Below are 26,445 nucleotides of genomic sequence, written 5' to 3' on the forward strand. Positions count from 1 at the left end.
GAAATAAGAGGGAAAGTATCCTTCTCAAGGAACATAGCTCTGGCTAGGGAAAATGCAGAACAAGACACCAAGGGCAACTGTGAAGGGTGGATGGGCAGTATGGTTGGCTTTGGGGAGAAAGAGCAAAGCTGCAGAGAGGAAAGGAATGACCGCATTTAGCCCTCTGGACAGAAGTCACTGGGCCCCCTGCCTGCAGCAGATAAAGGCAGCAGGGCCGGGCAGCCAGCATGCACTGATGGACAGCCTGGAGAGATAAGGCTGACAGGCTGCAACGTGCTGCTCATGTTCCCTGAAGGACCAAGAGGCCTTCCACATGCACCCAGGAGCCGGAGCTGGGTCTGGTGCGTCCCACACTCTTAGTGCTACACCCAGAGGCGAGGCTTCTGATAAAGAATTTGATCTGGGCTCTAGGTAAAAGGGGTAAATTCCACACACGCCACTTCTTATTCACTCTGCCAACGTAGTATACCTTGAGGCCAATGAGATCCTCAAAGGCCACAGAGCCCAGCACACCACGAGGCAGCAGCTCCTGACAGAGGGACAGCCAGGGGCTAAGCACTGCCCTTCCCAGGCCCCAAGAGGACTGAGCCCACATCACTGGCAGGAAGGAGTCTTCACACCTGGCTGTACCCCAAGAACACTTCAGACCTCCCTGTGCCTCCCTATTTCCTCTGCGCCTGCCTCTCCCCTTCTTACTCCCTGACCCTTTCCCTCTCCCTGCCCTCTTCCGCCTTCCTGCCTGCCCATCCCCCGTCTCTCCCTCTGTCCCTCCAGGTCTCTCTTGAGCATATTCCCAGCCCCCATCACACACTTCTCCCCTGCACTTCCTAATTCCACACAGGGGCAGGGAGATTCAGGGGGACAGGGAGGAGGAGAGGGGCAGAGAGGAGTTCCCATGACCAGACTGCCCGACCACTCACTTCTGCTCAGGGTACTCAGGTGGAGATCCTGGGAAACCGGTCCACTAGCTCTCCCAAAGGCCCCAGACACACTGGCACCTCTAATGGTGGAGCCTGGGGTCAGGGCATAGAGGTAGAAATGCCAGCCCCCATGTCTTGGGCAGGGCATCACCTGTCCACAACAGGAGCATTTGATTAATGGCCAAGATTCTGGAAGATGACCAGCTCCTTTGCCAATAGCAGCACCGACATTGCACTCTTTGGACGTGCTGTCTTGGGCACTGCCTCAGACTCGCGCGTGGCTCAATTTCTCTCTACCTCCTGCTCCCTCAGCAGCGGAAGGAAGCTCAGCTGCTGCATTTTCAGAGAGCCCACCAGAGATGGGAATGGGACTCTTCTGTATCTGGCACAAGGATGGGAGGTAAACTGGCTAACCATATTGGCATGTGGTGTAGGACAGACAGACACAAAACGTTTCATTAGCACAGTCACCACTCTCTCTAAGCCTGGGGCAGATGGGTGGTTAGATGCAGAACTAGAAAAGAGACTCATCTTTCTATCGGTGCACTCTCTAGAATATGGAATTTTCTTCAGCAAGCCAGTTTTGAAAGGTGGAGGAGGTGAGAGAGAAAGAATCAGGTTTAGGAAAGGGGACATGGCAAGACAAGCCCCTCCTGGCCCGGCAGGGCATGGAGGGCTACACAGGACATGGAAACAGCCTGGAGTCAGGCCTGCGATAAAAATCCCTTCCCTCCTGACAGACTCCTCTGACCCAGGTGTTAGTGGAGCCACTAAATCTGATTTAATAGTGATGGAATTTTGCTCAGTGTGCTACTTACTACCATTGAGAGATCGCAAACCCAGGAAATTGGGCTGACCAGGCTCATAAAGCAAGTATGAAGTTCCTTACATGTCATTATTTGATTTTCTGACCTTGGCCTTTGGCAACGAGAAACTGCAGTGAGCATATAAAACAGTTGCCACACCCAGGAAAAAAACGCCTGAAACCACTCTGCCAAGCAAGGACCCAGACCCAGGCAGGACTTGCCTGAGGCAAGAGCTGAATTGCCAGTGGTGATACCAGGTCAGTCAGCAAACTTCCAATCACCAAAGCTGTGAGCTTTCTCAAGTTCTTACAGAAAGTAAATGTTTTTTCTTGAGGCCTTTCTAGACCCTGAGGGAAGTGTTGAACGCTGCAAGTCGGTCCTCAGGGGAGTGTCTCACTGGAGACCCATCAATGCCTGACTGGAGAGATGGTTCCCGCTCAGCCCCCACACTTCCCATGGGGTCTTGGTTGTCTCCTCATCATGGATCCCACCACCCACAGCATTTGTGGGGACCAAACATGACGCCCCCAGGCCCATTTACAGGTGTTCTCTGAGAGGCGCTATAATTACTGCAAAGGCGACAGGAAAAGAAATGTGAACAAGAGAACCCAACCCCCAAAACAGTTGGCGCCCTGGCAGAACATTTACCTACTGGCAGACAAATGTGTTCACCTCTCAGGGGCAGTCACAGAAACACTGTCCAGTCCCTGGTGGAATTTGGAGAATGTAGGTTTTTAACTTTCTAATACCTTCATTTTTCCCTATGATCGAAAAAAATGCCACGGGATGTTTTTCAGGTCCTGCTTACCTTCACATGCCCCAGGTGATTTGTTGGTCTCTTGAGATTGCTCTGTGTTAAGTCCATTTGGCAACAACAGCAAAACACAGGGAACATTTCAGACCAGACGCAAGCTGGGGGTTGCTCTATTTCGCAAGCTTTCCTGGGAGCCCACAGAAGGCTCCGAGTTAACACCCAGAGGAAAGCGAACAGTGGAGGTTTGCTCCTGCAGACACAGCAGACCCAGACACTTGGGATGCAGACGATAGAACAGCGTATTTAGACCGTCCCTGGCCCACCTTGCTCTCCCAGCCTCTTGGCAGGGGTTAGGAGAAACAGGAAGCTGAGGAGAACGGGAGGCCCAAGTAGACCGAGCGGTACACTCGCAGGTTTCTAACAATCACTTTTCTCAGAGAAAAAGCCCTGATTTACGGCATTTGCCAATTGTTGTTGTTAGTTGCCTTCGAGTTGGTTCCAACCCATAGCAACTCCATGTGTGCAGAGCAGAATTGTTCCACAGGGTTTTCAAGGCTGTTACCTTTCAGAAGTAGATTGCCAGGCCTGTCTTCCAAGGCGAGCTCTGGGTGTGTTCCAACTGCCAACCTTTCGGCTAGTAGTTGAATGCTTAACCGTTTGCATCACCCAGGGTCTCCTGATTTGCCAATTACCGCGGTGTAAATACTTCCACCATGGCCACTGAATGAGGAGTTGAGGATAGTCGTGCACAGTCAACCCTCATGTGCCCATGTGACACCAGACCTGACACGTGAGCCCTCAGCACCAGTGACCGATCTCCCCCAGCCCCAGGACAGTCACCTCCTCCCTCCTCACAGAGACACCCCAAAACCTGGCCGTGAACCCCTGTTGAGTCTGTCCTTAAAGTTCACCTCAACTAATTTCTCCTTCATAAAAATAATTGTTCATAAATAATTCATTATTTACTTATTTAATAGTTATGTATTCAGTAATTAAAAAAATAATAATAAATAGTTAATAAAAATTAAAGCTATTAACCTGGAAGGAAAGAGAGTGAATACGTAACTCTTTTATTCCTATTATATATGCCTATATAATGTTTTCAAATCACCTAAGTATAAGTCACTATTATGTATCTTTTTATAAGGCTTTTAACACTGTTATGCTTACTATAATGCTTTCAAACTGTATATGTACAACTCACTCAATATGATGTTAGATACAGAAATATATATACACTTCTGTGATGCCCTCTAACCAGAAAACTTATAAGTCATTAGAAACTTACCAGCTGTTAGAAACTGTAAGTCGTTAGAAAGTTATTTAGAAAATTTCTAACTTTAGAAATTGATAAATAGAAGAATGTGGTAAACAACCTCTAGAAGTGGGCATTGTACCAGCATGCTGTGATACAGAAATTGTAATGTATAACTGGTTAGGGGATTCTAAATTGGAAATAGAAAATGTTGAAATATGTTGCATGATGTAATTGGAGAAAATGCAACATATAGTTGAACCTCCCTAAGCTGGCTTGTTGCATACATGATATTATAAAGGAATTATGACATAAAGTTTTATCTCTGTAAGGTGACCTTGAAACTTAAGTAAGTTGTAAACAACCCCCTAATCTCTGACCTTGAAGACAGAAAGGTGACAAACAAGTCTTTGTTAAACAGGATGTCACCTAGCCCTGATTGTATGAGGCCAAAGTTAAAAATCCACATATATACCCTGGGGTTCAGCTCATGCTCTGAGAAGGCACCGGCAAAGAATCTCTCTTTGCTCTCTGACCCTCTCCAAAAATCGAGAGCTCGCAGAGACTTTGCCTGCTACTGCCGATCTCATACCCTAGCCACAAGGGACGTCCATCGAGCTCGAGCCGTAGTCAAGCCTTCCTCCCTAGACCTCTCATAAAAGGTAAAAGCCTGACCCTGGGTTTGAGCTCAGAAACTGGGCTCCCACCTGACTCCACTGCACTCCTGTGTACAGGGTCAGAGGCACTGACGTCTAGAAGCAGCACGTCCCAGAGGAGCATAGCCAGGTTCATGGGTGGGAGATTTTCAAGCCCATACCCAGCTCAAAACCCTGCTGCCACCAAGTTCAGACAAGGTCCAAAAGTGTGGGGAGGTGGAGAGGTCATGAGGAAGAAAAAGGGGAGTGCCAGGGCCAGCACCCCTCTTGAGATGGCAGCCCTGCACCACAGGAAACGTTGCCTGCCTCCGAGGCCCCAAGGGCCTGTCTTCTAGCCCTCCCACACTCACACTCCTGCCAGCCCCGGTGGAGGGGCTGACTCCTCACTAACCCTCCAGCAAGGTGTCCCTGGACACTGGCCCTGAGGGTCCTCTCCTTTCCTGCAGGCTATAGCACTGACTCTGTACCTGCTTGTCCTGGGGGCCCACAGAAATCTGGGGCACTGGTCAGTGGAAGGGTGCATTGTCTCCTCAGAGAAGAGACCACTGCCGCAGAACACGTTAAAACAAATGGTGCTTACTTAGATGATTTTTGGAGGTGGCAAAGGGTCTGTCACCAGACTGAATGCAGGTGCTCAATAAATACCACCCAATGGTGAGGGCCCTATCCATGCCTTCCCTCTTCCTCAGGGTCAGGACTGCAGAGGCCTCATTCGACAGGCAGCAGCATCTACAACCCTGGCCTCAGGATGTGGCGGAGTGGACGGGGCCACAGGACAGCAGGCCGCTGAGGGCACTCCAGCCCAACTCTGACTCCAGCTGCTGTGGAGCCCACCCAGCTCCTGAGGCCACCTGGGAATCAGTGCCCTAGTCTGGAAAACCGAGGGCAGCTATGACTTGAACTAGGACAATCAGCAAAGCACCTGCCCGAGGGCCTGGCCAGGAGACTGCAGGTGAACACAGGGCTGGCACAGAAGCCTGCCTGCCCCTCCTGCCACAGCCATGCAGCCCCTTGCCCCAGCAAGCAGGAGCCTCAGCCACAGAAGTCACCCCAGGTCAGCGCTGGAGGAGGCTGAAGCACCTGCCTGCTGGCTTGGCACTGGGACAGGCCATCCCAGAACAGGAGGGCAGTCACTCATTCACCCACATCCTTCCTCCTGAAGGTCACCACCAAGAAGAAGGAAAGCCATGGGGTGAATGCCTGTCAGCATGAGTGGTCCTCTGGCCCTCACCCCACTCGGAGGTTTGTGGGAAGCAACCACCACTGAGATCCACGCAAACTGGAAGGCAGGTGGCTGGCTGTACTGAGAGGCACACAGACTGGCTCCTTGCTAGGAGGTTTCATTTCTAACCCCGTAGTCAGTCAGCACACATGTCTGACCCCCTAACCTAGGGCAAGCACCTTCTCTCTGGGGGCATCAGGGAGGGGCTGGAGGGAAGGTGTATACCTTGTGGGGAGTGAGCCCCATGCAAACTTGTACACAGGCCGGAAGGGCTTCACCGGCCTCCCTGCTGGCCGTGCTACTTCGGATGGTCAGTCTTCATCTTGCCTCACTGTCTGGACCCTCCAGAAGCAGAAGGAAAAAAACTAAAACAGGAACAACAAAGCTCCATCCTTGCCCTGGAAAACTCATCTCCAAGGGGCCATAGTATCTCAGGCTGTAAATGGGGCCAGCTCTCACCCCTCCATATCTCTCCCCCACCTCATTCCAGGGTCCTGCGCTCCACCCAACCCCATGCCCCTCACCCCAGGGCTTTGCGACATCCCCTCGACAGGCTGCCCTCCCTGGTATCCAAGCCTTTGACCACCCCAAACGGCCCCTGCATGGCAGAAGGGAGGTCACAAACACAGAGGTGCTACTCCTGGGGAGGCAGTTGTAATGAATAAACTCTTATGTATGTTCTCAGCGACTCCTCCCCCACCACTGTTTTCCCCCAGGGATTGTCAGGCAGGCCTGTCCAGGTGATTTAGCTCCAATTAAAGACTCAGCATGGGTCATTTGTACCACAGTCCCGAGATATAGCCATTCTGAAATATGATATTCAAAGAACCAGAGCTTGCCCAAAAGAATGACAGAGAAAGGTCATATATGGAGAGATTCAAAATGCTGCCAGTGTCCACATCTGCACCAAAGCCTGAAGAAGAGGTAGTACAGGTTTCAAACAAGCTTTGCCCAAGTGCCACGGAGTGTTGTACTGGAGTCTGAGCATTGCCACATGCACTCCTGGGCGAGGTTTGCAATCCAAGTCACTCAGAGGTCAGGCCAGAGGAAGAACCAACCCAGGGAGCAGCCCTCCTGGGTCAGAGGGCGGCCTCTGTCTCCCCACCCTGAGGGAGCCCCACCCAACAAACGACTTCGCCCCAAGTACCTACGTATCAACTGGTCCGTTAATGACCCTCCCCTTAGCTGCCTCGATCTCCTGATAAAGAAGTTTGCTCCCTAGTAATTACTTTGGGGGTGAGAAGAGCAAGGTGCAAGGGTGAAGCACCCGGAGACTGGAGGCCTGCCTTTTAGCTGAGATGCATATCCTCCCAGCTGAGGTTACACTGTGTGACCTTACACAGCTGCTATGAACACAGCCCTGAAAAACACCAGCTGCCTGCCCAGCACCAGTGGCCACAGGCCACTCTGGCCCATGGAATCTGAGATTCTCTGCTGACCTTCCTTCAACGGCTACAACACAGCTAAAAGAGGCCCTCCCAGGACACGGGCCCGTGCTGGGCTCTCGTCCCATATCCCACTCAGCACTCATAGCAGCCCAGGGAGAAGTCATGGTCCTATTTTGCAGATGAGAAAACTGAGGGTAAAGTCACACACGGGCAGAGGGCAGAACAGCCCCTCTCCCAACCATGGCCATCTCACCCTTCAGCACACCCACTGCCACTGCCCCTCTGCCTCCATCACCGATGCCTCTCCCCGTCCCTCTGCCTCTCTGTACCCAACACGAGATTTCCCCTAAAAGCTTCTACAACCAGTGTCGACATGAAACTTCCTACTCCCGATCACTTGAACCCACAGGGAGCACTTCCGTGGCCTCGATAAATGGCCGCATTGGAAGATAACCCAGGCTGGGAAAGAAACAAAGGAAGGCCTCCTTCTGCTGACTTGTGTGGCATAAGGTTTCACAGCACCTGAGAAAACATGGGCTGCAAATTCCTCCCCGTGCACAGGGCAAAGGCCACGGTGCCTGCTGTGGGGCTGAGCCCCTGGCCAGGGCAAGTCTGGGATGTGCTGACTTGCCCCCTCTGTGCCTGAGGCCATGCTGGCTAACCATCAGGGAGTTTCTCTCTCCGAGTCGCCTTAGCCTTGGGGGGCCAGTTAACAGCAGAATCCTGGGCTAGCCCCATGCTTCAGCTCCCCGTGGCTGGTGTCGTATCCAGGGAATGGCATTCCTACCACCACCCTAGCATCTGAGAACCACAGGGACCCAGGCTGTGAGTCGGGAGCTTGGCCTTCCAGCTCGTGAGGTCTGTGACTGTCCTGAGGCCCCTTGAGTGCCATTTGCATGACATGGACAGGAAAGCAGCTTGTTTTAGTGGTCTACACAGTGGCAGTTTGTGTCCCACAGGACAACCAGCATCAATGTCTAGGTAGTTTTCCTCTGAGGGGGAGAAAAGAGCAAACGTCAAAAACCCAAAATGCCACTCCACCCTCACTAGGATGGCTATTATCAAAAACAGAAAGCAACAAGTGTTGGCAAGGGTGTGGAGAAACTGGAGCCCTCATGCATTGCTCGTGCGAAGGTAAATGGTAAAGCCACTGTGGAAACCAGTGTGGCAGTGCCCCAGAAGTTAAGCTATGCAATTACCATATGACCAGCCTAGGTATATACCCAAGAGACTTGAGAGCAGGGTCTCAAAAGGTACTTGTCTACCAATGCTCATTGCAGCATTAATCACAATAGCCAAAAGGTAGAAACAACCATGGCCATCAACAGATGAATGGATAAACAAAATGTGGCATATTCATACAATGCAATATGATTCAGCCATAAAGAGAAATGATGTTCTCATACATGCTATGACATGGATGAACCTTGAAAACATTATGCTGAGTGAAATAAGCCAGACAAGGGACAAATATTGTATGACGACACCACTTCTACGAAATATCTAGAGTAGGCAAAGCCTCGAGACCAAAATACATTGTGGCCAACAGGATCTGGGGGAAAAGGGGGTGGGGAGTGGCTACGTAAAGAGCACTGAGTTTCTGTTTGGCGTGAAGAAAACGCTTTGGAAATGAATAGTGCTGATTATTGTACCACATGGTGAACATAACTTTCTCAGCAAATTATACACGTAAAAATGGTTGAAACAGAAAATTTTTGTCACATATATTTTACCACAACAAAAATGTTTTAAAAAGAAAGTAAAACCTAAAATGACCGGGAAAATAATTGACCCAAATCCCTTAAAAAATGGCTGCAATTACAGACCCCCTGTGCATACAATTGTTTTCCTTTTCGACATTCAAACAGCAAATAGAAATAATCACCTGTTACTAAGCCTGAGAGAGGAAGAGAAAAGTAACATAACCGTTTGCCTGTACCCATAACCGTCCCTTGCTTGGGGCTGCTTTGGTGAACTGGAGCTAAGCCTGTTCTCAGCTTCAACGTGCTGGCTCTAGTCCTGAAAATTCCTGCTTTGTTTACATTTAACCCAGGAGCAGATTAACCAGTAAGCAAGGCACACATGGGCTTAATTGTGTTTACTTACTAATCTGTAGTGCACAACTGCACGTGGGTTTCACCACATCTTTGATGTAGTGAAAAACAGGTGAAATTGTGCGCCACAGGTTAGTAAGCACACACGTGTAAGCCCGAGCGAGCCTTGCTCTTGGGTAATCCGTCCTTGATTTAACCGCATTTCTCCACAGGCCCAATGGCGCTGTGCTCACTGCTGGTCTGATGCTGCTTCACAGTAACTCGGTGTTCAAACAGGGCACTCCCAACCCAGGGGGGCATCTGCAACACCCACCATCCCTGGGGCCCAGGCACAGGGAGGGAGATGTGATGAAAGTGAATTAGTTCTCAGGAGAGCTCCTTAACTGAGCCAGCTGGCCTTATCTCCCCGCCATCCAGTTAGTCACACCCTCCACCTGCCCCCATTCAGTCTTCGTTTTAAAGCAGAAGGGCTCCCCAGGGAGTTTGTGTACCGAAGCAGGGCTCCCCAAACCTCAGTGTGCATGGGGAAGGTGGACAGTGCCCCAGGCGGTCTGGGGTGGTGGGGTCGAGACCAGGAGAGGGAAGGCTCACCTGGCTCTAGCCAGGAAGTGGAGATGAGAAATGTACACAGTCCCTGAGCCTATCCCTGCAGAAGAAGAGGGACAACCCCCGAGAGCTGTGGAGGGGCGGTATGATAGAACAGTGCAAGCTAGGAGCTGGGGCAGATTAACGAGCAGCTCAGGATTCACCTGTGATAAAACCTGAGTTCAAAAACACACAGGAAGCTACGAGTGGCCAGCCACCACCCCAGTCGCCCAATGCCAGGAAGTAAGTACCTGCTGCTCTCAGCCCGACATCTGGACCTGCTTCTCTGCACACTGCTCATACCACGTCCCCCACTCCCATTGCCAGCCACGTGCACCCACTTCAGGGCCTGGGACACACTCAGCTTACCCCCCTCAGGGCCTTGGCATGGGCCTGGGATGTTCCTTCTGGGTCTTCTCATGGCTGCTCCACCTTATCGGTAGGACCTCAGCTTACATGTCACCTCCTCAGAGAGGCTCTCCTTGACTATTCAATCCAAAGGAACCACCTAGCCACCCCCTACCATGCCTTCAGGGATCCTTTGTTGCTACAACATACCCCATGGGGGCAGTGGTGGAATGCTTGCCTTTCATGCAGGAGGTCTGAGTTCAATTCCTGGCCAATGCACTTTATGCATGCCACCACCCATCTATCAGTGGAGGCTTGTGTGTTGCTATGATGCTGAACAGTTTTCAGTGGAGCTTCCAGACTAAGACAGACTATGAAGAAAGGCATTAAAACAGTGTAGGAAGAAAGGCCTGGCTTTCTACTTCAGAAAATCTGTCAATAAAAACCCTATGGAGCACAGCGGTCTGATCTACAGCCCATCAAGGGGATGGCACAGGACTTGGTAGTATATGGGGTCACCATGAGTCGAGGACCACCTGGACAGCAGCTAACAAGAACAAATACCCCAGCCTGTCCTGAGTGATATAAAGTCACTCAATGAAAGCTTATTGATGATTGGACGAGAAAACCCCAAGCCACCCAGGGAGAGCGTAATCATACTTGATGGAGAGGGAGAAGAGGCGTGGTGAGAAGGACACAGGACTCAGAGACAAAGTGGGCGGCAGATATCATTGTAAAGGTGAGACGAGGCTTAAGCAAGGGGCTTTTACTCAAGGGAAATAAGAGCCAGTGCCCTGCAGTGACAGAGAACCAACGACTTCTGAGCAAGGCCCCACCCTACAGGAAGCAGTGCCTCAGGAAGGCAGTTACCGTTCCCGGACAGTGGGCTCGCTTAACGCTGACTTGCTCCACGTCTCCCCCCGATAAGCACACACAATATCTAGAAGAGTGCTTGGTGCATAGAATGTGTGAAGCATTTGTTTAAGGAATCAAAGAAGAAACATGTCAGGCGCTTGCTGCTGTTGTTAGTTGCTGTCAGGTTGGCTCTGGCTCGTGGCGTCCTCTTGTACAACAGAATGAAACATTGTCCAGTCCTGTGCCACCTTCGTGATCAGTGGTGTGGCCGAGTCCATTGTTGTGGCTACTGTGTCAGTCCGTCTCACAGAGGGTCTCCCTTGTGTGCACTGACCCGCTCAGTTTTCTTTATCGTCTCGCTCTCACAAAGGAACAAAGAGTAAGAGACTGAGTGGGCTGGTTTTTATCACTTCAATTTGTATCTTATTCAGCTTGCATTTGTGTTTGCTTTTCTGGGATGAGAGGACATTTCCAAATCTCAAGCACACTCCCTGATACTCAGACACCCCCCAATCCAGACATAAGCACATGGAACTGTGCCAAAAGCTTCCCTCTGCCCTGAGTGTTCATCACATTAACTTCAAAAGACTCAGCTCCTTCTATCAGAATCTGAAGACACTCTGTATTGCCAAGCCAAGGTAATAAAGACAGCCAGTCCTCCTTCCAAGTTCTGTTCCTGTTCCTAGATCCAGCAGATGATGTGGATTCGTCCCCAAAGACAAAAAGACACAGGACATCTGCCAGGTGCTGAGGTGCGAAGGTCACAGTGGACACCCTCAGGGACACACGATACCTGTAGGTAATCCTCACTTCGGTACCAGGCTCGTCTTGCTCCCAGATCAAAGCGATACTCTCCGGGGACTTCTGAACATGCTGGTCCAAGCAGTTGACTGCACAAAAACAAAAGGGTTTATGGAAATTACACGTGTTGCTTTTAGTATAAGATCAGCAGAGTATCTTGTTTGCTGTGACTTGCTTAACTCTCCACTGAGGTGGACCCTTCCCTCATCAGTGAGGTTTTCTACCTCCTTGCAAGAATGGCGCTTGCCAGACCTGTGAGAGTAAGGGTGACCACTATAAAAAGATGCTGTCAAAGGCGCATTGTGATTCAGCAAATACTCTGAAACAGTTCCCTCTGGCCCCATTAGCATCGTCCAGGAAACTTTAATAACTACAGAAGCCAGGCTACCCCAGAGACTCCAGCTCAATTAGCCCAGGGTCAGACCTGGGCCTTGATGTTTTAAAAGCCTCCTGGATGATCCCAGTGTGCAGCCAGCGTTGAGCACCGCAGCCAGGCTGCTGGAAAGAAGACTTCACGCAAACAGGATGCTCCTGTTTTTAGTGCTCAGAACATTCCATGAACTCTCACTTGCCGGGAATTAATCTTGCCCCACAGATTGGAGGTGTAATCCAGGACAAGGATTCAAGTCCTTTCTCAGGTATACAACCAGTAGCCCTGCAAGTCAGCTTCTGCCCCCAAGAAGCGATGCAGCAGGGAAGATGCTGCCAAAAGAACGAACATATCTGTCTTCGAAGAAGTGCGGCCAGAATGATCCTTAGAACCAAGGATGGCGAGACTGCGTCTTACATACTTTGGACATGTTGTCAGGAGGGATCAGTCCCTGGAGAAGGACATTACACTTGGCAGAGTACAGGGTCAGCAGAAAAGAGGAAGACCCTCAACGAGGTGGATTGACACAGTGGCTGCAACAACGACCTCAAGCATAACAAGGATTGTAAGGATGGTGCAAGACCGGGCAGTGTTTCGTTCTGTTGTGCATAGGGTTGCTTGAATCGGAACCAACTCGACGGCACCTAACAACAGCAAAAACGTCTATGGTCAACTGATTTTTAACAAGGGTGCTAAGTTGATTCAATAGGGGAAAAAGGGTCTCTTCAATAAATGGTGCTGAGAAAATTGAATTTCTACACGCAAAAAAATGAAACAGGGTCCATGCCTCACACCATACACAAATCAAATTAAAAATGGATTAAGGACCTAAATGTGCAAAATAAAACCATAGAATTTTTAGAAGAAAATGTAGGGATAACACTGTGGTACCTAGCTTTTAACAATGGATTATATGATATAATAACAAAAGCACAAAAAACAAAAGACAAAATAAATGGGACCTCATAAAAATTAAAAACTTTTGTTCATCAAGACTTCACCAAAAAAGTGAAAAGTCATGCTATCAACTGGGGGAACATCTTCAGAAACCATACATTTGACAAGAATCTAATAACCAAATTATATACAACTTAAGCTTTGTAACTTCAACAACTTAACAACAAAATACAAATAACTCAATCAAAAAATGGGCAAAGGACTTGAATAGACATTTCACCAAAGAGGACATTCAAATGGCCACCAAACACATGAAAAGATGCGCAGTGTCTTTAGCCATCAGAGATGCAAATCAAAACCACAGTGAGATACCATTTCACTCCCACTAGGATGGTGGTGCCGTGGTTAAGAGCTGTGTCCGCTAACCAAAAGGTTGGCAGTTTGAATCCCCCAGATGCTCCTCGGAAACCCTCCGGGGCAGTTCCACTGTGTCCTATGGTGTCGCTATGAACTGGAATTGACTCAACAATAATGGGTTTTGTTTTTTTTAAGACGGCTAAGATTAAGAAAAAAGCAGAAAATAAAAAATGTTAGCGAGGATATAGGGAAATTCAAACCTTTATCCATTGCTGGCAGAAATGCAAAATGGTACATCCATTGTGGAAAACAGTGTGGCAGTTCCTCAAAAAACTAAAAATAGAACTACCATATCACCCAGAAATTCCACTTCTAGGTATATACCCAAAAGACTTGAAAGGAGAGATTCAAAAAGAGGCTTGTACACCAATGTTCATTGTAGCACTATTAATAATAGCCAATAAGTGGAAACAGCCTAAATGTCACCAACAGATGAATGGGTAAACAAAGTGTGGCATGTACATACAATCAGCCAGTAGGAGAAATGAAGTCTTAATACATGCTACAGTATGGATGGAGCTTGAAGACATTATGCTGAGCAAAATAAATCAATCACAAAGGTCAAATATTGTATGACCTCACATAAAAAGAAAAGAAAAGGCAAATGAATAGAGACCAAAGTTTATTAGTGGTTACCAGATGTGGAAAAGAGGGAGGAGGGAGGGTGTCTTAGGCTAGGTTCTCTAGAGAAGCAAAACCAGTAAAGTGTCTAAATATCTATATAAAAACCTTTATATCAAGGAGATGGGTCACGTACTTGTAAAGGCTACCATTACTGAACATTTTGATCAAAGAGGCCATAGAAGAATCCTGATCAAAAGGGGGGAAATGTAGAACAGAATTTTAAATTCTCATGCCCTCTAGACTTTCTGGAGCCATGGAGGGTAGATGAATCCCTGAAACCATTGCCCTGAGACAATCTTTAAACCTTAAACCAAAAATATACCCTTAAGTCATCTTAAAACAGAATGATAGAATAGTTTAGCTTAACTTGTAAAAAAAGTCTGCCTCAAGGGTAATGGTCTTTTAAGAACTACCTATATGGGATCAAGTTGAAAACAGCAACTACGAAGATTAGATAGAACTTTGGGAGCAGTGAGTTTATGTTAATGAGAAAGGAACAACTCAGAAAAAGAGGGTGAGAAGGATTGCACAGCTCAAAGAATGTAATCAATGTCACTAAATTGTACATGTAGAAACTGTTGAATTGGTGTATGTTTTGCTGTGTATATTCTCAACAACAACAAAATAAATAAAATTTAGGGGAAAAAGATGAACTGAGGAAACAAACAAAAAAAAAAAAGATTTATGGGATGAAGCTAGTGAGGCGGGGAGTGAGGGAAGGCATGGTCTTGGCCCCAGAGCTCACCTTTAGCTTTAGGCTTCCTTGTCTCTGCACTGTGCCACCAGGAGTCCAAATCAGACCACCAAGAAACCAGCCACCCCCACCCCAGGATGTCCCCTCTAAGATGTCCATGCTGACGTCATCCTGGTGGCTGCAGCCATCCTGCGCCGCCCACTAAACCCTCCTGCCTCCTCTCCTGGCAGTTACATGCAGGCTTTGCCAGGTGAGCAGGATCAAGGCAGAAAGGAGGCAAATTTGACATCCCCATACCCGCAACTCCAATGTGGTAGCCGTGAGCCACGTGTAGCCATCAGACATTCGAAGCACAGCTAGTCCTAGCTGAGATGTGCTATGAGTGAAGGAAAACACACACAGGGCTTCAAAGACTTGGGGCCAAAAAAACAAACAAAAATGTATACATACAACATCTCATTAATACATTTTCATACTGGCTATATGTTGAGATGATATTTTGGATAAAACAAAAAAAAAGAAAGAAAAAAACCACACCCATTGCTGTCGAGCTGACTCAGTAGAACTGCTCCGTAAGATCTTCTTGGCTGTAACCTTTACAGAAGCAGATGGCCAGGCCTTTCTTCCATGGCACCTCTGGGTGGGTTCAAACTGCCAACCTTTAGGTTAGTAGTCAAGTGCAAGCCATTCGTGCCACCCAGGGACATTTTGGGTACAGTAGGCTAAAATAAAATATATTACTAAAAAAAAAGACTGCGGGACCCTGAGCCTAAAGGACTCAGGCCTGGAGGCAGGCATGAGGCAGGGTGGAGCCAGCCAAACGAGCTGGGGGAGGTTCTGCTGCCATCTCCACAGGGACACAGGGCAGACCCTGCTGCAGGGAGCCACTTACTGTCAGCTGCTGCTCCCGCTGGTGACTAAGCATGGGTACTAAGGGTGGCGGTCAGGCAGGCAGCCATGGACTTTTCTGATGCCCTCTGTAGCCGGGCTGAGCCTTCCGCAGATGTTGGTGGTCCAGGATTTCCCACCCCCACCCACCACCTGCCCAGTTCCCACACACGGGGTCACCCTACCACAGTCCTGTCCCCACTTACGGAGGATGGACAATGCAGTCAAGGAAGGGGAGGTGACCAGGAGGGTCCTGGCACCTGTGGGCCCAGGCTGCACTGTCCTCAGTGCTGCACGTAAGGGCTGCTCCCTGGACAATCTGGCTTGTCTCTCCAAACCCCTGGTCCAGTGACTGGCTATCCTTTCCATCTCCTGTCTGTCCTTTACTCTGCTTGCCTGCACCAGGCTGACCACTCTTCAAGTCCACCCCAAGGTGAGAAGTGCCTGGTACCCAGAGCTCTCACCCTGGTTTGACCTTAGCCAGTGCTCCCACAGGCTCTTTGGGTACTAGCAGCAGGGCAGAGTGCAGTGTGCTTCCCTGTTTCAGAGACGGAAGACGAGCTGTACACACAGAGCAGTAACCCACCTGACTGCTAAGTGTAAGAGCTACACTGGCAAAGCCCAGGTGCTTTGGGTCAGGCCCTACCTCTAATTTACAATTATGATAGGATGAAGTTTTAATCTAGAGTCTAAGGTAATATTCCCATTACCTATCCAGAAAAAAAAAAAAAAAACCCAGTGCCGTCAAGTCGATTCCGACCCATAGTGACCCTATAGGACAGAGTAGAATCGCTCCATAGAGTTTGCAAGGGGTGCCTGGTGGATTCCAACTGCTGACCCTTTGGTTAGCAGCTGTAGCACTTAACCACTACAATAAAAAAAAAAAAAAAAATAGGCACCTATAAATAGAGATCAAAACAAAACCCATTGCTGTCGAGTCCATTCTGACTCATAGCAACCCTACAGCACAGAGTAGAACTGCCGCACGGGGTTTCCAAGGAGCACCAGGTGGATTCCAACTGCTGACTTTTTGGTTAGTACCCGTAGCTCTTAAACACTATGACACCAGAAAACAAAAAACCAAACCAAACCCATTGCTGTCGATTCCAACTCATAGCAACCCTGCAGGAAAGGGTAGAACTGCCCCATAGGGTTTCCAAGGGGCGCCTGGTGGATTCGAACTGCTGATCTTTTGGTTAGCAGCCATAGGTCTTAATCACTACACCACCAGGGTTTCCATGGCACCAGGGTTTCCATAAATAGAGACAGGCAGTAGAACTTTACAATGATCTGCTCCTCTTCCACCCCATTTTTAATTTTGTATACAAAACACAAAGAAATAAAAGGCCATTAAATGGCTTAGAATAAGCTAAAGTTATCTTTAGTTATTTTAGCCTACTTTCAAGTTTGAAGATACATTGGAATTCGAAAGCTACTGATATGAGGTTGCTTCTGAGAGGGAGGCTGCTGGGTGAGGGGCTCAAGAGAAACTTCTGGGGTGATGGAAACCACCTGTGTTGTTAGGAGAGGGGGTGACACGGCTGTATGCATTTGTCAAGGCTGACCTAACTGCGCTGGAGACTTGTGCATTTCACTGCACTTCAATTATACCTCAAAAACAGAAAGAAAGAAAAAGAATAACTAAGTAAAGATAGACACAAGGAAAAACTTTTACTAATACTACTTACTGGTGCAGGAAGATTTTTGAACTGTTTTAAAAGCGGAAGAGAAAAGTGTCCAAAAAAATATAAGAGGGGAAAAGCAAACTGAGGACAAGGGCTCAGCAGCAGAGCCCAGGCTTACACAACAAACCAGACATCTGTGTGTGTGTGCTTGTGTGCATACATGTGTGAATATGCGCTTGTGTACATGTGAGTACGTGTGTGTGATGTTCGTGAGCGCTCATGGTGAGGCCACCCTGTGCTATAAACCCCACACGAGGCACTAATTCCCACCAAGGGTCTCTGGTGTTATTTCCAGCATAATACACCACGACGCAAGAGCATCCAAGGCTAACATCAAGCAGGCTACAGGGTCTTATTTTGTTTCATCACAAAAAGGTTTAAAAACCCTCTCCCACTGCTGGTGGGACTATAAAATGGCACAGTCACTGTGGAAAACATTTGGCAGTTATTGAAACAGTTGAAATAGAGCTACCATATGATCCAGCAATCCCAATCCTAGGCATATACCCAGAAGAAGTGAAGGCAAGAATACAAACAGAAACCTCTACAACAATGTTCATTTCTGCCCTCTTCACAATCATCAAAAGGCGGAAATGACCAAGATGTCCAACAACAGATGAATAGATAAACAAGATGGTACACACATACAATGGACTATGACTCAGCCATGAAGAGAAATATAAATGAATGAACCTTGAAAACATCATGCTAAGTGAAATAAGTCAGACACAAAAGGACAAATATTGTATGACTCCACTCATATGAAGTATCTACAACAGGTAAATGTACTGGTGTAGCGACCAAAGATTTTAATGGTAACCAGGGGCAGGAGAGGGAGAGAAGGGTAATGGAGACTTATTGCTGAAAACTGAAGTTTTTTTAATTTAAAAAACACTGGCATTTTCCATCTACCCCCACCCCCACCCCACCCCAGAACCCTCTCCCCTTTTACCAAATGTTTGTTTCTTTGGTTTTCTGGATGGCGTGGTCTTTAAGAAGCACAAGGTACAAGGAGCATTTAAAACCCCAGATTGAACCAACGTACCGGGCACCAATTCTGATCAAGGCATCAGGCTGAGTGCCAAGGGAAGTGCAAGGGCAAATATTCAAGACATGGTAAGAGAAAAACATGCAGCAGTAACCAAAAAGACAGAGTAGGCTGGGGCAAGCACCACAACATTTGCCCAAACTGGACATGGGAGCTGAATTTACCTAAAGAAGGCAAACCCCGTGGAAGTTAACACAATCCCAGACCAGGGAAGTAGGAATGGCAAAAGCCTTCACGTAGGCAGCAATCCCTGTGGGCCAGGCCCTGCACTGACCCAGGAAGAGGGACTATCATTGTCTCTGTGCTATGGATGGGGAAACTAAGGCACAGAGAGGCTAGGTAGCAAGTTCAAGGTCACACAGCCAGTCAGGGGAAGAGCTGAGGTTCAAACACAGGCTGACTAGCTGGATGCTCCTATGCTTCACTGTGAATCCACAACAGCCCAAATACCAGCAGCCAAATACTTGCTCCACAGACTAGTGGGAGAGAGGATAAGCCACTGGGGCTGGGATGGCAGAGAAGAGGGGGAGAGGTGAGATTAGAAAAGTAGAGAATGGAGAGGCCAATTCAGGCAAGTGGAGAGAAAAAAAGTGAGCTGTGGGGGAAGTGGAGAAAAAACAAGGTTGTTGGGAGAAAATTAGGAAACCAGCTTGGCAAATCATAGCACAGGGGTCACCAACTGTAGTACACAGGCTACAGACGTGTTTTGTTTCTCTGACTGATGTGTGTGTGTCCAGTGTCTGTGTGTATGTGTCTCAGGTTGGTCCAATGTTGAAAATTCGAGAGTTGTCACACTAAAACCATGGGCTTCTGGCTTCTCTTGAGCAGTCAGCAGGCCAGACCCATCCTCGAGGGAGCTGAGGTGAAGGCCACCTCTCAGGAGGGCTCCTCCTCTCACCCAGCTGCCTCATTGCCTACCTTGCAGAGACTGGGTTATAGCGCCAGATCCAATGGAACAGAAGGTGGTTAAGACCCAGGTCACACAAAGCCTGACAACTTAGCTAAGGACCAACACTGCAGGAAGACAAGGGAGAGGTCAGACCTGGCCAGTGTGATGCATGAGCGGACCTCTCCTGGAAGAGGGAGGTCAGACCTGGCGATGATGCATAGAGGGGGTCTTGCAGGAAGATGGGGAGAGGCCAGATCCAGTCAGCATGAGGGAGTCTCACAGGAAAGGGACAGCTGCTGACAGTGCACACTGGCCTGTTTAGCACCTGGCTGCTCCAGGCATCACCTCGGAGCAGTAGCAAATACAAATTCTCAGCACCACCCAGGCCTGCTGAATGAAAACCCACACAGGGAGAAGACCAGGAGGTGTGTGCATCCATATCTGAGAAGTGCTGCCTTAACACACTTACTCTCACCCCAAGTCTTGCCCTCAGTTGCCCTGGAAAGTGGTCTGCTCAGGTGTAGGTAGGAAAGAGCTTCCAGCTGTGCAAGACCTGTGAGGCCCAGGCCCTCACACCGAACCTGGGCAATGGGTTCTCCCCACCTGAGCCTGAGAGCTGCAACTTCAGCTGAGAGACCCTTGCAGGGCATCCTGGGCCCTTTTCACACCAAGCAGGAGGCAAAACTGAGGAAGGCTGACAGGAGCCAGAGTCAGCCGTGTGCCCCGAGGGCAGCTGTATGCTCAACTCTCCCAGCTGGGCTGACACTGGATCCAGGCAGGTCAGAGCTGAGCCCGAAGAGCAGTGTCCCTGGTGCCTGCAAGACACCTTCCCTGCACACAGCACATGCTAGCTGTGGTCCTGTGTGATCTACCCTCCCTGTGTGCCATGCTCCAGCCACCCTGCATCACCAAGTCCTGCCTGGCTCCTGCCTACCTGCCCCAGGGCCTTTGCACTGGCTTCCCTCTTCTCATGCTGCTCCCCATCTGTCCCCACCATCCTGGGGGCCTCAGCCTCCATGCCATGTCCTCAGAGAGGCCACCTCCCTTCCACCCTCTCTCACTGCACACCTCACTTTCCTTGGACTCCACATCTTCCCTCTGAGGCATCATGAGCTCTGTTTGCTGCTTCCTGCACCATCTGCAAGCCCCCTGAGGGCAGGCCCGGATGTCTGCTGGTCTCTGCAGGCCTGCTGCCGAGCCAAGCACAGACCAGCAGCGGAAGCACCCTCTCTGGGGCGATGCTGGGGTCTAAACAGGCCCAGGGAGGGGGCCTCTTCCTGTCTCCATGACTCGTCCATCTAACATGTCTCTTTTTGGCCTAAATCCGCACTTTTCAACCTCTAGTGGCATCAGAGCCCCCTAGAGGGCTGTGGATGGCTGCCCCACCCCAGTCTCAGATCCATCACTTGTGGGAGAGCCCAAGAATTTGCATTTCTACATGATGCTGATGCGGCTGGCCAGGGACCTGGCTCTGACACAGACAGACATGTACAGACATCCACACACACGTCTACTATGAATGGGACACTCATCACCTATGTAAGACATCACTGCATGGCATTAGAACCTGTGGTCTACAGCCAGCTCCTGTCCAACCACTAAGTGACTGTAGACCACAGGCTTGTGGTTTAACCCCAGTCTCAGTTTCAGAATCTGTGGGGCAGGGCGAGGATGCCTGTGAGAACTGGGCTGTCTTTGAGTGTTTATTGACATGGGGTCAGATGGCTTTGCAGCGTTCCCAAGGGAAACAAACAAAAAAAAAAACCACAAATGGAATAATCCCCCTATTTGCTCACAGTTGCCCTGAATGAGACTCAGAGACACAAGCACCTAGAGAAAAGCACATTACGGGTTTGTTTTTTTTTTTAAGTTATCTAGTGCTGCTATAACAGTTTTAGGGGAAAAGTTTTCTCTTTCTGTTGACTCTGGAGGTAGGACCTTGTCTCTTCCGAGCTCCTGCTCCTGGGCAATCTTCATGTGGCATGGCATCGCTCTTCCTACGCTTGTGTTAATTTCTTGCTTCTCTCAAAAGAGATTGACTCATGATACAGGACATACTAATCTCACCTCATTAACATAACAAAGTCAACCTATTCCCAAATGGGTTTATAACTACAGGCATAGAGCTTAGGATTTACAACACATATTTTGGGGGGACTCAATTCAATCTATAAGAGCGGGGTCTCAGAGGCCTGCAATGCCACACACGTGCTGGTACTTAATACACTTTCATGGCTCCCACTGTGGCTTCAACTGCAGGAAAGATAGAAAAAAAAGAAGAAAAGAAGAAAGAACAGAAGGAGGCAAGGAAGGAGGAAGGGTACAAAATTCTTACATATAAAAAAAATTTTTTATACATGTTAAAAATACATATATATTTAAAAAGAAAAAACTTCTACCCAAAGAACTGGGCAGTGGGGCAAAAAATGTCATTTCCAAGCATTTCCAAAAAGAGCTGGGCAAAGGACTGGGTGCATTTAAAGGCTCAGCTCAGTCCCCACCTCCTAGTTCAAGCCTTTTCCAAATCTCCCAGCACGCAGCCATCTCCCCTTTTCATCACTCCAACCACCCGTCGTCCTGGCTCACACCATTTAACATTTACTGCCCAGTGCTTCTGGAACACAGGCTGGTTCTCCTAACCTTCTGAGAGCAAGGACATGTCCCTAACATTCCTTTCTCAGGGGGGTGGGAGTGACATCCTAATTCTCCACTGAGCAGCTATAAAAGCCTGGAGCAAGTTACCCATGTGGCTTTGTTTGTTTACTTACTGTCTATCTCCTCACTAGAAAGAGAGCTTTCTGGCACTGGAGCATTTTCCAGATTGTTCATCACTCTGCATGAGCTAGAGCCTTTATTTACAAACCTGTACAATGGGACCACCACCCACACGTTGGTATTCCGAACATCAGACGAGACTAGGCATGTGGAAGCAGTGCCATGGGGTTCCACCACAGGGCTCCAGAAATGTTCACCCAGGTTCAGGTGCCCCCCAGCCCAGGGTCTGAGGTAGCACTGAAGGCATTTAAGCAAATGTCTGTAGGTGATTCATGGCTTTGGGGAGTAATTTTAAAAAAGAACAATTTAAAAATGTCATCATTTTCATTATAAAAGTGACACTTATTTATGTAGAAATTCTCAAGAGCTCTTGTCAGTTGTTTAAATACATTCCTTCTCCTCCACCCCCAACTTTAAATAAACCCAACATAAAGAAATTTGATTTTAATCAAGAAAAACTAGGGAGTTGATATTCGCTAAAGGATTCACAATGAATTTTCTTTAAATAGCAAATTTCCATGGCACATTTTAAGATATTACATCAGTCACAAAAATTGTATTTGCCACCTTTCCAGAAGCATTTGCTATTTTAAGTAAGCCATGCTTGTGACACCTGGGGAGAAGCCAGAAAGGACAAGCCTCCTGGAGCACCCTCTTCCCAGGCTGTGAGGTACACGCTTATTTAGACTTCCTTGAAAGACTCCAGACAAGTTACTGTCATCACTGAGTGAAAAAGAAAAGAGGGGAGTGTGCTGTCTTGCCACCTCAGTGTATCTGCCTCCTGAATACTGTGAGAAGTGTCAGAGAGAGAATATGGCAGTAAAGTTCCCATTCTTGCAATTCATGTCCCAAAAGCATCCAAGCAATCTCTCTGTGTTAAATGCTTGGTTAAAAATAGTTTCTCCAGTCCCTTGCTTGAAAGTAAAAATACACTCATTTTTTTAAAAATCAGAAAGACTCAGAATTTGAAGTTCAGGAAATGGAGCTTAGCTGTGTTTCTAAAACAGCACACATGGTTACTCTCAGGCTGTGCGTTTGCAACCTGGTGACATTTTTAGTTGATATACCACAGAGCTGAAACAGCTGTTGAGCCCAACAAAGGACAGAGCCAAATTTCAAAGGCTGGAAAGAATCCGTTTTAGAGCTGGACTTTCCAAAGAATCTTCTGCAAGCAACTTTATGTAAACGCAGTTGAGGCAAGTCACTGAAGGTGGGTGGGGACTCTGCCCCCACACTCAGTGGTCCTCAGAAGTGCTGTACCTGGCCTCCGACACCACAGCCCCACCTGGCTACCTGGCCACGCCAGGGCACGGGATGGGCAGACACTGTGGTGCTTCAAGGGCCATTTAGGCAGCTGGCTTGCTACCTCCCCCAGGCTGTTCGGACACAGACCCGTGGGTCTCAGCCCTGCTGGAGGCCACACGTAGAGGTCACAGCATCCCCCAGGCCTCATTAATAAATAGCAACCACCAGTTATTGGGTGCTAGTAATGTGCTATGGGCAGTGCTGCGTGCTTTGTGAGCTTTTTCTCCTGTAATCCGAACAATAGCCCTTGAGGCGGGTGTGTTGACACTCTCGTTGATAAGGAAGCTGACTCCAACAGACCAGGTAACCTGTATGTATCAGATTAAGTCAAGCAGGGAGGGTCAGAAGAAGCCTAACAGCTTCTGCCTGGGTCTCTGGGACCTCTCCTCTCCAGCCATGCCCAGGCCCACAGAGAAGCCCCGTGCAGGTGTTTGGATCACAGCTCCAGCTGAACTCAGCCTTCAAGTCCTCCCAGCCCAGTCCCAGCCCAGGCACTAGATGTGCACCTGATTACTCTGGGCACAGATATTCCTGTATTCCTGAAGGCATAATGGGAGTTTCTAGAGTAATGTTTCTTTGGAACAAGCCATGCTGACTTTATCAGCCACGACAGACGTATCAGGCCACACCCCTTTCACAACCTTCTAGCGCGAGCGTGGCACTTCTTCTTATTGCCACCTCTATTTGTAGACACAGGCTGAAAGCAGAGACACTCCTGGCCAGATGAGTGGATGGGCACTATATCTGAGGTGAGAATGCTGCTGAAAAGCTGGTTTCCTATGAGTCAGTTTTCTGAAACTCCATTTCTGGCTCATGTAGCTGTAAAGGCAGCGTCTTTGCAGGGAATAAGTGAAGAAAGAGGGAGGCAGAAGAATTGCTTACTAAACACACTCAGCCCTGACAGAAGGGGCTCCGGGACCTTGCTGTCAGCCTTGTAGGACCTCCCACAGTCTTATCTGAGAGTGCGAGGCTGCAGCTGTGCACCATGAGCCAACCAGGGGTTTCCACGTGGCCCTGGGTCTCCAAGTCGGGGCACTTCCCCCAGGAACTGCACAGTTTCTGCCCTGTTTCTTCTATAAGTTGCTCTTCTCTTCAAGGGCACATTCCACCAACTCTGCAAACCTCAGGGCTTTCTCACCTAGTTCAAGGTCACTTGCTGCTGACTCAATTTTAAAGAAAAAAACTCATTCTGATCAAGTCGGCAAAGTAATACACAATACAAAATAAATAAATAAATCTAGTCAAAGTTTCCCTAAGTTTCTTTGTTTGAAAAGTAGCTGCAAGACACTGCATGTAATTTTATGGCTATTTCTGAGTACAATAAATTTAAGATGCTACATTTTATTGAATGCCAATAGGTACTAGGGCCTGGGCCGGACCTGTCAGACACCTTACAGCCCTCCATCCTCACAGTCAGCCTAGGGGTTAGGCATTATCACCCCCATTTTACACATGAGGAAACTGAGGCAAGGAATAGAATAACTCCCCTCCAAGCTCTGATCTTTGCCAGGACATTAGCCTGGCAAATGAGCACGCCTGCCTAACTCTTATCCCAGTCCTTCAGGAGAGCTCAGCTCCTCCCAACCCCGCCTAGCCCAAGGCCCCTCCTGCCCAGCCCCCAGCCCCACTGGCCACTGAATCCTGTTCAGGGCCTTATCCCCTTGCTGCCTAGGTAGCACCTTAGAGCGGGATGGGGCATGGTGTATGTCTCCTCAACCCCAAATCTTAACAAAAGTCGTGGGTTCCATCTCAGCGAAGGCCAGAGAATGCGACTGGCCAATGGAGCTGCTTTCTGGGACCTCAGGCGACCCGACCTAAAGCAGGCATTGGGGCTCTGAGGACTCAGCAAAGGCTGAAGACTGTAATGGCCCGACGTGCCTTTCTTCCCACACACAGGCCCGGAGCAAGGACAGAACTGATTCCCGCAGCTGGGCCGGAATTTTCTCAGCTCAGGGTCCCGCCACAGCGAAGTTTGTTTACTTGGGCAGGGCTTGTCCCCAAATAGCGACTGCGCACTGCGCTCCAGCTCCGGGTATCAACCAGCAGACTGCCTTTCGTTTTCGCCTCCACCGGGAGACGAGAGCCAGGGAGCCCCAACTCCCGACCGCCCGCACCCACCACGCCAGCTTAACCCAGGTGTCGCCAGCTGCCCCTTGCAGGCTGGCGCTCCACGGCGCTGTCGTGGGACTGTCATTAAACTTCGTAGTCAGCCGACCGAGGAGCCGCCTGGAGCAGCAAAGCCAGCAGCTGGACTCCCAAGCTAACTTCGGCCCTAGCGGGGAACATGGATTTCGGCACAGCGTACAGCCGCCGGTGCTGGAGTCTCTGGGACCGGGTGGGATCCCGATAGAGGGATCACACAGCACCGTGGATTAGGGCGGGTGTGGCAGGATAATTGGAAGGGGCCTTCGGTGGTGCTGCCAAGACACCAGCTGCGATCCGCCTGGCCCAGCGACTGCTGCTGCTGGTGGGGAGCTCTTTGGGCTCATTGAGACGCATGAATTGGGGGCGCCCTAAGCTACCCCCAGCCCACTCACCGGACACGTTTAACTGGCCTCCCAGGAACCAGCCGATCTTGCCACTGCTGAAGTCGCAGTCCCACACTGTGTGGTAGGGGGTGTCCCACACCAGGGTATCCCGCGCTAGCGGCCCCCAGAAGGCGGCCGGCTCCCGGGCCGCCCGCGCGCTCAGTGCCGAGTACGAGCCGGGCTGCGCGGCGGCGGCGGCGGCGGCGGCGGCGGCGCTGCTGGGGCCCCGGGAGGCCGGTCCGCTAGGCGCGCTCGCCAGGCGCAGCGGCCGGACCTGCTGCTCTGAGCGCCCGCGCAGGCTGCGGAGGAGCCGCCCGACGCCGCGGCCCAGGCTGCGCCCCGCCATCCGGTCGCCGTGCGCCCGGAGCCGGTCCCGCCCGCCGCACCCGTCGAAGCCAGCAGAGGCGCCACGAGCCGGGTGAGCCCCTTAGTGTCTTCGCGGGCCCGCCCCCTCTCCGCCCTCCTGGCACCACCCACTCACCGGGGCTCCTGGGGGTCTGAAGGTACCTCCCGCAGCTCGCCCCGGAGAAGATGAGCGCGAAGGGAGTGTGCCTGTGGAGCTGCTGCAGGGGCGCGAGGGCGGAACCGGGTCTTGGCCTGGCAAGACCGCGGTGCGCCCACCTGGTCTGCAATCCGGAACTGACAGTTGAGCCCAGATGTTTTGCTTTCTGTTTGTGCGCC

General features: G+C 49.7%; 1 protein-coding gene across 1 annotated transcript in view; it reads right to left on the bottom strand.

The window, feature by feature from the left end:
* ACSS1 (acyl-CoA synthetase short chain family member 1) overlaps window positions 1–26,167 on the bottom strand; it is a 65,937-nt gene extending 39,770 nt beyond the window's left edge. Inside the window, exons 1-2 of the mRNA XM_049869568.1 lie at window positions 25,774–26,167; window positions 11,637–11,733 (exon numbers count right to left, since the gene is read on the bottom strand). Of these exons, the coding sequence (XP_049725525.1) occupies window positions 11,637–11,733; window positions 25,774–26,110 (434 nt within the window). The 5' untranslated portion in view covers window positions 26,111–26,167. The remainder of the gene's footprint in view (window positions 1–11,636; window positions 11,734–25,773) is intronic.
* Window positions 26,168–26,445: the final 278 nt, after the last annotated feature.

Source organism: Elephas maximus, chromosome 25 (genome assembly GCF_024166365.1).
Source record: "Elephas maximus indicus isolate mEleMax1 chromosome 25, mEleMax1 primary haplotype, whole genome shotgun sequence".
NCBI lineage: Eukaryota > Metazoa > Chordata > Mammalia > Proboscidea > Elephantidae > Elephas > Elephas maximus.